Raw genomic sequence first — 11,899 nt, forward strand, 5'->3', positions numbered from 1 at the left:
AGCTCTTGTAGACCAGGCTGGCCTCAAACTCACAGAGATCCGCCTGCCTCTGCCTCCTGAGTGCTGGGATTAAAGGCGTGCACCACCACCACCCAGTGCCATGGTTTTTCTTATGACCAAAAGCTAATTTATAATAATCTCAAGATGAATGGTTTAATTTTTTTTTTAAAAAAAGTCACTGAATGTGGGTCAGTGAGATGACTCTGTTGTTAAAGGTGCTTGCCCCAGAGTCTGACAACCTGAGTTAGAGCTCTGGATCCACTTTGTAGAAAGAGAAAGGCAACTTCAGCACACTGACTTCTGACCTCCACACAGGCATGTAGAAGACACACACACACACACACACACACACACACGAACAGACAAAATAAATATATATGCATAAATACATAAGTAAATGTAGTAAGAATTTAAATTTCTGAATATACAAAAGGAGCTCAGCCATGGAAATATATATATGTAAATATGAATATTCATATACAAACAGGCACACACTGGTGTCCCTAACCCCACATTACAAGGCAAGCGTGCACATGTATACAAGGATGACTTTGCTTTAGTCTTTCTCTGGGTTGCCTCTGTCAAGATAGCTTGACTTGGCTTCCTGATTGTACTCACAGATAACTCCCCCAGACAGCGAATTCAGAATCTTAGCCGCTTTGTGTGGAAGCAGGCAACAGTGGCTAGTGAGTTGTGGGAGAAGCTGACAGCCCGCTGTGTGGACCAGCATCGCCACATTGAGCACACTCTGGAACATCTGTTGGAGATTCAAGGCACAATGGAGGAACTGAGCAGTACTCTGACCCAAGCAGAGGGAGTCCGAGCCACTTGGGAGCCCATTGGGGATCTCTTCATTGATTCCCTCCCAGACCATATCCAAGCCATCAAGGTATGTCATGTAGGTCTGCTTCCCGGACTACAGTCCTTGCTGCACGACCCGAAGTCCTTTCACAGCGCCAATTCTCCTTCTGCTGAGACTTGTTGGTCTGGACCGCAGCTGACCCTCTTTTAGTTCTGGGCTCGATTGGGGGCTAGAGAAAGCCTGTCGCCACCTCTGTGCTTCTGTTTTCTCTTTCCCTGCTTTTCTGAAATGAATAGAACCAAAGGGTAAGGCTAGTGAGCACTCATATCTTAGTCTCTTGCACAAACAGCCAGGTAGCTGGGTGGTGGGGTTGAGACTCGAGCTCTCCATGGGAAAGGCTGGTGAATGAGTAATGTGTCCTCTCTCCTACTCTCTGTCTGCTGTGGTACTTGGGTTCTGGCTTTCTAGCTATTCAAAGAAGAATTCTCTCCTGTGAAAGATGGAGTGAAGTTAGTGAATGACTTGGCCCACCAGCTTGCCATTTCTGATGTGCACCTGTCAATGGAGAACTCGAGGGCTCTGGAACAGATCAACATGCGGTGGAAACAGCTCCAGGTAGAGGAGCCTCCTGAAATGAGCTTTGGGGAGGCATCTTGGTATGGCCAGGATTTGGGGGGAAGTGTACGCAGGCCCAAAGGATACCATGGGTTTGGAAGTGAAACCTACACAGAAAAAGAGCAGTAGAGAATTAGGAGTCAGGAAATAAACTGCTCAACCTCTAAGTTGCGGGAAGTGGTTGAACAAGAAGGAGAGGCGCTTGTCTAGATTTCAGTACACTGGTTAGACTGGAGAGAGTTACCACGGCTCAGAACTAGTGAGGTTGTTCTCCTATCCTTAGCAATGCGAGAGGAGGATGGGAGTTGGGTGGCTGTGATGGAACTGGACCAGGAGAAAGGGCGGCCTGTGAGGGAGCTCATAAAGATTCTTGGAGGCACCTGCAGATTCCACACCGAATGGCTGGAAGTAACCCACTGTTCTTTCTGCAGGCGTCAGTTGCTGAGAGGCTTAAGCAGCTCCAGGATGCCCACCGGGACTTTGGGCCTGGGTCACAGCACTTCCTCTCGAGTACGTGAGACAAACTAGACTTCATGTAGCAGAACCTCAGCCATTTGACAAGAGAATCTGCTGTTGTCCACTAGGGGGTCTGGTGGAAGCCCAGTATATCTCGGCATCCAAGAAGCAATAAGGAAAAGGCTGTGTAGTGTGGTGGTAGGAAGAGCAGTCTCCCCAGTCGGAGAGAGCCGAGTCTTACTCTTAAGAGCTGTGCAAATCTGAAAAAAAAAAAAGGTGTAATCTTTTTTAACCTCACCTTTCCCATCTGAAAAGGGGGAGATTTCCTTGTTCTTTTAATATATTTTTATTAATTTTTTAATATTAAATAAGGTTTTAACTATTAAATAAGGTTATTTGTGCAACAGTTTTGCTGTGAACCTGGTACTTTTCTGGGCACAGGGGCCATGCTGGTGGGAAAAAACACACAGACAGGAACCTTAGATTTGGACAGCCTGCATTCTAGTGGAGGAAACAGGTCATAGGTGAATCAATAAACAAGTGTAAGAGAAATCTGTGGCGAGAGCTATGGAAAATATGGCTAAATCTAGAAAGGCATGCCCAGGGAGGAATAGACTTAGAGCAAAGAGCCACTGAAGAGGTCCCAAGTGAAGGGTGACAGTCTGACCGTCCTAAAGGCAATGAGAGAATAAAGCATGTGTCTAGTAGGAAGAGCTCCCATTGAGAAGGTGGCAGCTTTACAGAGTTCTAAGGGCAGTGAAGGAATAACCACATGGATAGCTGAAGGAGCTCATGAGGCAGAAATGCAAGGCCTTGAAAGCAGGGGATCCGGAGGTGTGCTAAGGAGAAGCCAGGAGACCTCTGGAGAAAAACGCAGAAGAAAGACCAGAGAAATGGCTCAGGAGGCCTTGCAGGTAAAAGTTAAGATCTTGAGATTTTATTCCAGATGGAACAGAGAATTCTTGATAGGGTTTGAAGAGTGGGGGTGACATGATCTGACTTCCATCTCAGCGTGATGTTCAGAATACATTGTCGGGGACCAGAGTGGGAACAGAGAGAGCTCTCAAAATGTGCTGTACGATAGTCCGTGTGAAGGGTGACACTGGCCTAGACCACGGAGGTAGGAATGGAAGTGACAAAAATATACAAAAAGGAAAGTTAGGTGTCCATACAAGGCAGGAACATAGTATTTGGCATGTAGAAAGAGCTCAATAAACGTGGTTAGAACTATTGCCTTATAGCTGGTTCCACATAGTTGTATCTTCAGAGGATTCCTATATTCAGAAAAATTGCACTGAGTGAGCAGGTAAGCCAGGTGAGCTGAGCCTTCCCTTCCCGTTAAGATCTCAGTGACATAGACAGAGGGTTGAAAGAGAGCTTTATAAAAGAGAGATAGATGGGCAGTACCACCTCCTCTCCCCCAACCCCAGATCTGAGAAGGGAAAGGCTTTAAGTCTCGTGACACAATTGTATTTCATAGCCACAAGGGCAGTCCAGTAACCTGCAGCTGGACAGGTAAAAAAGACAGTTTGCTTAAGGTGAATATTAGGGTTATATTCCAGCCCTGTGTCTGCTTCAAAAGGGTATCAGTGACAACCTCTTCCCCTTCTCTTGTCCCAACATCAAAGAGCAGTGTGTTTCTTGTGAGTGTCTCTCCCTGGGAGCTGTTAACAGTGGAAGTGAATGTTACTTCCTTTTATGTTTAACTACCTTTGAGGAAGGATAGAACATAAGAATGGCCAAGGCAGTGGCACACACCTTTAATCCCAACACTCAGGAGGCAGAGACAGGTGGGTTTCTGTGAGTTCGAGACCAGCCTGGTCTACAGAGTGAGTTCCAGGACAGTCAGGACTGTTGGTGGGGGCGGGGGTGGCAGGATGGACTGGAGAGTACTGCCTTTTGCGGAGGAAAAAGGTTCAGTTCCTAGCCCTCACATGGCAAGGCCTACCCACCTCTAAGTCCAGTTCCAAGGGATCTAATGCCCTCTTCTGGCCTCTGTGGCACTAAGCACACAAGTGGTGCAAACTCATTCATACATGCAGGCAAAGCACTCACATAAAATGAATTCATCTAATTAAGAAACTTAAGAGTGGTCAGGATGCTTGGAGAATACTAGTGGCCAGATTTTTTTTTCTCTTGTCTTTTACCAGCTTCTGTCCAGGTTCCCTGGGAAAGAGCAATTTCTCCCAATAAAGTCCCCTACTACATCAAGTGAGTGATCATCAGAACCAGGAGCCGGTCAGTCACCTGCCTGTCCCCTCCATCACCTGCCTTTTGCTTTCCTAACTCTGTGTCTTGAATTTCCCCTGCTTAGTCTAATGTTTCCTCCAATTTGTCAGAAGTGCTTAAGGTTCTGCCCGGTTGATGGTGAACTCTGGTGTATTAGGATCTTCAGAGTTCATCGTTGCTTTGTGCAGCTTCTTGCAACCCACCCTTCACTGACTAATGGGTGTGTACCTGCAAAGAGTGTTGGGAATGTGATGTTGGTGCTATTGATGCTTTTGTTTGCAGCCACCAGGCTCAGACCACGTGCTGGGATCATCCCAAGATGACTGAGTTATACCAAACTCTAGGTGAGAATGCAAGCTTCCTATATGGGGTGGGAATGTGTACAGTTATCTTTGTCCTATACACCATCAATGTATGAGTGCATGAAGAACATGTACTGATGCACAAAATGGAACAATACTCTTTAGTCTTAAAACAACACCATTTGGATGATATGGATAAGGCCAAAGAATGTTATGCTAACTGAAATAAGGGCTTGAAAAGAAGATTAAACCCTGAATGATCCCACTTATATAAGGAATTTAAGATAGTCAGATTCGTGGACTCAGAGAGGAGAATGGTGGCTGTCAGAGGCTAGGAGAGGAGGAAACAAAGAGGTAATTGGTCATAGGCCACAGTTTCAATTATGCCACAAGAATAGGTCCTAGGGATCTGCTATATGACGTAGTGAATATAGGTAATAGTACTATTTTCATGTATCAAAGTGGAAGAGAATAATCTTACATTAAGATGTTCTTACCAGCAACACACCATTACTCATAGTAAGGTTGATAAATAAGAAGGTGGAAGGAAACTTTGGTAAGAATGGATAGGTTTATGGCACAGATTGTTGTGATAGCTTACTAGCTGTATACTTACCACCAAACTTATCAAGCTATATATATCAAATACATGCCTGCTTTCTAGTTGCCACTTTCCATGTTGCTTCTTGCATGCCCACTGTACTTCAGTAAGGTCATTTTTAAAAGGGTAGAACAGCTCCTCTGCATCTTCCTCTACAGCACAGTCTCCATGTTCGCCTGGACCAGTTTAGCATCATTAGGGAGCTAGTCTTGAAGACATGAATTCCAATCTGATTAGAAAAGCAGTCTCTGGTGATGTGGGAGTGTCATCTATCTGTTGCTTTCATTGGTTAATTAATAAAGAAACTGCTTGGCCTTTGATAGGCCAGCCCTTAGGTGGGTGGAGTAAACAGAACAGAATGCTGGGAGAAAGAATCAGAGTCATGCAGTCACCATGATTCTCCCACCTGACACAGACGCAGGTTAAGATCTTTCCTGGTGGGGGCTGGAGAGATGGCTCAGTGGTTAAGAGCATTGCCTGCTCTTCCAAAGGTCCTGAGTTCAATTCCCGCCAACCACATGGTGGCTCAAAACCATCTGTAATGAGGTCTGGTGCCCTCTTCTGGCCTGCAGACATGCAGACAGAATATTGTATGCATAATAAATAAATAAAATATTAAAAAAATCTTTCCTGGTAAGCCACACATCGTGGTAGTACACAGATTATTAAAAATGGGTTAATCAAGATGTGAGAATTAGCCAGTAAGAGGCTAGAGCTAACGGGCCAGGCAGTGTTTAAAAGAATACAATTTCCGTGTAATTATTTCAGATAAAGCTAGCCATGCGGAGCTGGGCGGGAAAGCAGCCCACTGCAGCTCCTACAACACTCTGGTCTGCAATCATGAGACTCGTTCCTGCCTTGTCTTTGCTTACGAGGAGAAATAGAGTGTATGTCACAAGTTTATCCATGTGGCTACAGTTAGAACGCTTTCACTGCTATAGGGGATGCCTTTGGACATAGCCTTTCTACCAGTGGGTCCCTAGTTTAGAGTGAATATGTACAATGCTTCAGAAGATTTCCTGTACATGGCTTCTGGCACATGTGTGCAGAGCTTTTTCCAGAGCATGCTTTTAGTATGTAGGTAATAACATTATTTTAGCATGTTACATTAATCTTCAAAAACTGAAATAGATGAGGAACTATCAGCGGGCAAGGGTCAGATTTGATATTAATTTTATGTTTTTATTTTATTAAATCTAGGAAAGAATTGCTTTCTGAAATGTGTATATGTTGGATCATGATATCAAATCCATTTCTTACTGTGAGCCTTAGTAAAGAAGGGTTCGCATGTCACTTCTGTAAAATATAGCTGCTCTGATGGCAAGACAAATGTGCTCCACTTTACTGGATAGCACGAAGCTGTGCTCCTGGTGGCCACACGAGAGCACACTTTTACTAACAACCCTCACTCCTGCACCTCATGGTTGACATTTGGCCTTCGTTACACTTCTCTGATCTAAGTGAGTCTCTTTCTGCTCTTTGCAGCTGATCTGAACAACATTAAGTTCTCAGCTTATCGGACGGCCATGAAGCTCCGCAGAGTCCAGAAGGCCCTGCGCCGTATGTCCTCAGTTGTTCTTCCTCGTGCCTTTCACCCTTGTACTCCTCTTCCTCGCCTGGCTGCCTCTTGCTATTTGCATCCCACCCTGGCCCAAGTCATTGGTTGCTTTGATGGGAACTCTCCAAATACTGGGATATATTGGCTGTGAAAACGTGATCTTTCCATTGACTCCAAGGCCCAGCCTTGTGTTCAAAGTAACCCCACAGCGATCCAGTTCCTAGTCCCTTTTCCCTAGCGAGCTTAGGTAATCAAGAAACTGCTTTGCAGCAGACAGGGTCTGCTTCATGGTTTGCCATCTGGGGGTTATTAGATATAGCAACAGAAGGGTTAAAAGCAAGTGTCCGTAGTTGGTTGTCAGCGTGCTGCGGATGTCCTGTCCCTTCTGGCCTTGCCCAGGAGTCAAACTGCCTGTCCCAGGTGTCTAGTTAGACATCACAGGTAATCTATTTATTTTATTTATTTTTTTTTATTTTTAAATTTATTTATTTATTAAAGATTTCTGCCTCCTCCCCGCCACCGCTTCCCATTTCCCTCCCCCTCCCCCGATCAAGTCCCTCTCCCTCATCAGCTTGAAGAGCCATCAGGGTTCCCTGACCTGTGGGAAGTCCAAGGACCACCCACCTTTATCCAGGTTTAGTAAGTTGAGCATCCAAACTGCCCATGCCCCCCCAAAGCCAGCACGCATCACAGGTAATCTAAATATTTTCCTGGTGAATATTTTCACATTCACTCAGCCGTGCATGACCCTTTCCAAGCAGGACTAAGCTTCCTAGAACAGGGCTCATGGACAAACCTGTTTTCAGATGAAACTGATGTTGGGCTGAGGGTTGAGCTCAGGGATAGAGGGACCATTATGAGTGAGACCAGGGCCTCAGTCCTTTGTACCTCTGAAATTAGTTTAAAAGATAAGAAAAAAAACCTTTTGCAAACAGAGAAACTTAATCGGGGATGTGGTCCCCTGGGAGTTAGTACAACACAGGCGGTGCGCTCATTCACATTTCGCCATTTCCTCAAAACTGGTGTGAAAGACCTGATGTACACAGACATGTGCTACAGTGGGGTGACCCCTCCTGCCTTGCTCTTCCATGGGATGGGGGGTCATGGTAAAGAATAAGTTTATGGCATGTCTGTGAATGATTGGTCTGGAGCTGGCACCAGATTGGGTGACACCTTGCCTCATCAGTTCCCTGCTTCTTCTTGGGGCTGCATTTTCCTTTTCTTCCTTCCTTTCCAGTGGATCTGGTAACTTTGACTACAGCTCTGGAGGTCTTCAATGAGCATGATCTGCAGGCCAGTGAACATGTGATGGACGTGGTGGAGGTCATTCACTGCCTGACCGCCTTGTATGAGCGACTGGAGGAGGAAAGGGGCATCCTAGTCAACGTGCCACTGTGTGTGGACATGAGCCTGAACTGGCTTCTCAATGTTTTTGATAGGTAAAGGCTTTTGGCCCTGGAAACCATCTCCCAAATCAATCCAATGGGGCATGTCCACTGGCTGTGGTGGGAAGGGCTTGCTCCCATGGTGTACTTGGATGGGTTCAGCTTAGGGCATGGTTGGCTGCTGGGTCAAATCAGTGAGGGAAAAGACTGCCAAGATATCCACCCTTCGTATATCCATGTCCTCTGTCTCTTCCTTTAAACCTAGTGCTCGCAGTGGGAAGATGAGAGCATTGTCCTTTAAGACTGGCATCGCGTGCCTGTGTGGCACCGAAGTGAAAGAAAAACTTCAATGTGAGTGTAACTCCAGCATCTGCAGTGATGCTGGGGGGGGGGGGTTTGCAGGAGAGGCAGGAGGGAGACCAGAAAATACGCAGAATTTTTGTCTTTGGACTCCGCAGAGGAGTACTCGCACCACCTGGTGATGTTTTCAGTCCCCCTGTGTATTTTCTAGGCCTTAGGTGAGGTTCGAAGCAATGGATGATATGGCCAGAGGTGGGTTGCTAAGGTTGTTGGCTTGGGCTAGAGGAGGTTTTAGAAGAGCTGTCCTATCTTGAGGGTGGGGAAAGCTGCCTAGTGCATGTTCCCACACCCAGGAGGCATCCGCTTCCCCAGTACTGTAACATGTGTGCCCGGTACTGACTGTGTTACTTAGCACTCTTTCTTTCTTTCTTTCTTTCTTTCTTTCTTTCTTTCTTTCTTTCTTTCTTTCTCTCTGTCTCTCCCTCCCCCTCACACACACAGATCTCTTTTCCTCTCTCCTTTCTTTCTTTCTTTCTTTCTTCCTTTCTTTTTTCTCTTTCCTCCCCCTCTCTTATCTCCCCCCGCCTCCCCATCAATATCTATCTGTCAGTTTCTTTCTCTTTTCTGTTCTCCTCCTGTGCTCTACCTCTTCATCACTCTCTCCACTGCTCTCTCCCTCTCTGTCCCTTTCCCCCTCCCTTCCTCTCCCATTGAGGCTGCCCTATTTGTGTCTGTCTAGTTCCCCTACCCCAAACTCAGGAATGCTCTTTTTAAAACCCTTGAAGTTGAGATTGGAGGTGAATTTCTGGATTTTCTGGTTTCAAAAATCATTAGTTCAGCAATGCGCTTTTTCTCTGTCTTCCTTTTCCGGTTCTTCCTCCTCACATCATTCTCTGGCCATTCCTAAATTGGGGCTGGCTATTGTTGATGATGGGCCCAGCAGACCTCTTCAGCCAAGTGGCCAATTCAGGCAGCCAGTGTGACCAACGCCATCTTGGTGCCCTGCTTCATGAAGCCATTCAAGTGCCCCGTCAGCTGGGCGAAGTGGCAGCGTTTGGGGGCAGCAACGTGGAGCCCAGTGTCCGTAGTTGCTTCCGTTTTGTAAGTATGGAGCTGTAGACTCGAGAAGGAAGGAATGCGAGATGAAAGGGATGGTGAGAATGGAAGAGGGGGAACCAGCATCTCATGGTGCCAAGTGCTTCGAGGTAAAGGAGCTTTGTTGAGGTGGGACAAGAGAACGAACGGCTCTCTGGAGTATGGTGCTGGGGTCCTGCAAGGAAGATTGTTCGTTAAGATAAAGCAGAAGGTAGACACGCTTCTGGAGGGGTGCTGGTTCCCCTGCTTCACTAAGAGCTGCCTGGCATGCAAGCAGCGCGGTACTTGAACCCAGTCATATCCACTGGATTTCTTATTCCTCTAGAGCACTGGCAAGCCAGTCATTGAAGCTTCCGAGTTCCTGGAGTGGGTCAACTTGGAGCCGCAGTCTATGGTGTGGCTGGCCGTTCTGCACCGGGTCACCATCGCTGAGCAAGTAAAGCATCAGACCAAGTGCTCTATCTGTAGGCAGTGCCCCATCAAGGGGTTCAGGTATGGGACTGAACACCTGCTGGGGTGAGAAAAATGCCATGGGGTGCAACAATGGCTACAAAATGGCATTGGCTAATGATTATATTTTACAGTCTGTCTATGCTGTGTTATTGGTTTATTATTGTAAGATTTTTATTGAAAAATGTTTAACTTATGAGAAATTAAAAAGGAAATATTTTTGCTCTAGATGTAATACAAAGTACTACAGGTTTTTAGAAATATATAGTAAACATTTAAAAAAATCTATGTACCAAATGTTGAGTCAGCAGATATTTCACCATCAGCTGCAGAGAAAGAAGGAAAAAAAAGAACCCTAATTTAGAGCATTTGTAATATAAATATTTCCATCACAAATGAACAACAGGGTACACGCAAAAGATCCCAGTGAAGAATTGGAAAGAGACAGATTCACGTGTGCAGTTTATAGCATTTCTACCATGCAGATGAAGTTAACAAAATCTAAAAGAGTTCCCTAATCTAAAACTCTGAGGGACTGGAGAGATGGCTCAGAAGTTAAGAGCAATGGCTGTTCCCCCAGCGGTCCCAAGTTCAATTCCCCAGCACCCACATGTTGGCTTATAACCATCTATCCTAGGATCCAATGCCCTCTTCTGGTGTGCAGACAAAGAACGCATACACATAAAATACGTAATAAATAAATATTTAAGAATCTGAGATCTGTTGGCAATGCCCCATCAAGAATTTCTGGGTTAGCAGACACTCTGCCAGCAAAACCTGAGCAAACATGGCAAGCATTTCCCATAGAAGAGACCCAACCAGTGCCATAGATGTAAATGGTCTCATAGATGCAAACAACCAGCAGCTATGCAGCTGCGGATGGCTACAAATGCAGCCCGACACAAGATCATAAACCCCCAAACTTCATGAGGTTTGTTGTAAGTACACATTCCTCTCAGCTGCGAACAGCATCAATGGCCATAGGTTACAGTGTCGAGCGCCCACAGGCGCGCCTTAGTGCACAGCCAAGCTTAGGGGATGAAACGCGATTGAAATTCATTTGAAGCCTCCCCGATTATAGCCCACTCCTTCCTCTGCAAAGCTAACTGAGCTCATAAAATGCCTACAGTTTGTCAGTATGCCGTTGAGGACAGAACCCAGGGTCTTGGACATGCTAGGCAAGCACTGAGTGCCGGTCTCAATCCAGTCAGCCTTTTAGCTTTTTAGACTACTAGCATGCAACTGTCCCTGCAAACACTGTGCTTCTTCTAACTTGAGCGAACTAGACCCAGAGGGGAAATATGACTGCCCAAGATAACCTTGCTGTTTAGCTGTAAACACCAAGATAGATACTGGGTTGTCAGAGTCTAGGCATTCTTTGGTGCTGCTAGGACCGGGGGAGTTTAGCTTGCCTTTAGCCAAAGATGGGAAGGACTGTTCTTTGTTCTGTCATAATATAAGTAGAGCTATTATAGAAAACCTTTGAAAACAACCTTCAGTCAACTTAGGCACAGCTAATGAATAAACTACCTTCATATTGGAGGTCTGACTTCTCCAGGGTAGGGAGGGTACATGGGGCCATCCTTGTTTAGAAAGCTACCACATGACAAGTTTATTCCTCCTGGCCCCCTTTTGACCCTGGCTGAAGCAATGCCCTTTCCCACTCTTCCTGGGATCTGGGACTTGGCGTTTCATTGGGGATTGGTGGTCTGTGGAATAAGGCTATTTCACAGGTTGACGATTTCACATGGCTAGGTATAGCCGGTTGTGTCCCACTCCCTTCTGTATGCGTATCTGAATGGGGAAATGGTGAGGTCACTGTGGTCCACTGGATTGTCTTTGTGATTGTCTCTTCCTCAGGTACCGGAGTCTGAAACAGTTTAACGTGGATATCTGTCAGACCTGCTTCTTGACAGGCAGGGCCAGCAAAGGCAATAAGCTCCACTATCCCATCATGGAGTATTACACGCCGGTATGCAGCCTCTGCGCCAGTGGGAGGGGTGGGCACCTCTCAGACACTAGGTGGGAGGGGTGGGCATCTCTCAGACGCTAGGTGGGAGGGGTGGGCATCTCTCGGACGCTAGGTGGGAGGGGTGGGCATCTCTC

At 46.2% G+C, this 11,899-nt stretch overlaps 1 protein-coding gene across 1 annotated transcript in view; it reads left to right on the forward strand.

The window, feature by feature from the left end:
• Drp2 (dystrophin related protein 2) overlaps nucleotides 1-11,899 on the forward strand; it is a 53,954-nt gene that overhangs the window by 28,991 nt on the left and 13,064 nt on the right. Inside the window, exons 7-17 of the mRNA XM_005358686.2 lie at nucleotides 621-889; nucleotides 1,271-1,417; nucleotides 1,849-1,927; nucleotides 4,024-4,084; nucleotides 4,385-4,446; nucleotides 6,491-6,565; nucleotides 7,801-8,002; nucleotides 8,214-8,299; nucleotides 9,192-9,349; nucleotides 9,669-9,835; nucleotides 11,654-11,765. Coding sequence (XP_005358743.1) covers nucleotides 621-889; nucleotides 1,271-1,417; nucleotides 1,849-1,927; nucleotides 4,024-4,084; nucleotides 4,385-4,446; nucleotides 6,491-6,565; nucleotides 7,801-8,002; nucleotides 8,214-8,299; nucleotides 9,192-9,349; nucleotides 9,669-9,835; nucleotides 11,654-11,765 — 1,418 coding nt within the window. The remainder of the gene's footprint in view (nucleotides 1-620; nucleotides 890-1,270; nucleotides 1,418-1,848; nucleotides 1,928-4,023; nucleotides 4,085-4,384; nucleotides 4,447-6,490; nucleotides 6,566-7,800; nucleotides 8,003-8,213; nucleotides 8,300-9,191; nucleotides 9,350-9,668; nucleotides 9,836-11,653; nucleotides 11,766-11,899) is intronic.

Source organism: Microtus ochrogaster, chromosome X (genome assembly GCF_000317375.1).
Source record: "Microtus ochrogaster isolate Prairie Vole_2 chromosome X, MicOch1.0, whole genome shotgun sequence".
NCBI classification, from domain to species: Eukaryota; Metazoa; Chordata; class Mammalia; order Rodentia; family Cricetidae; genus Microtus; species Microtus ochrogaster.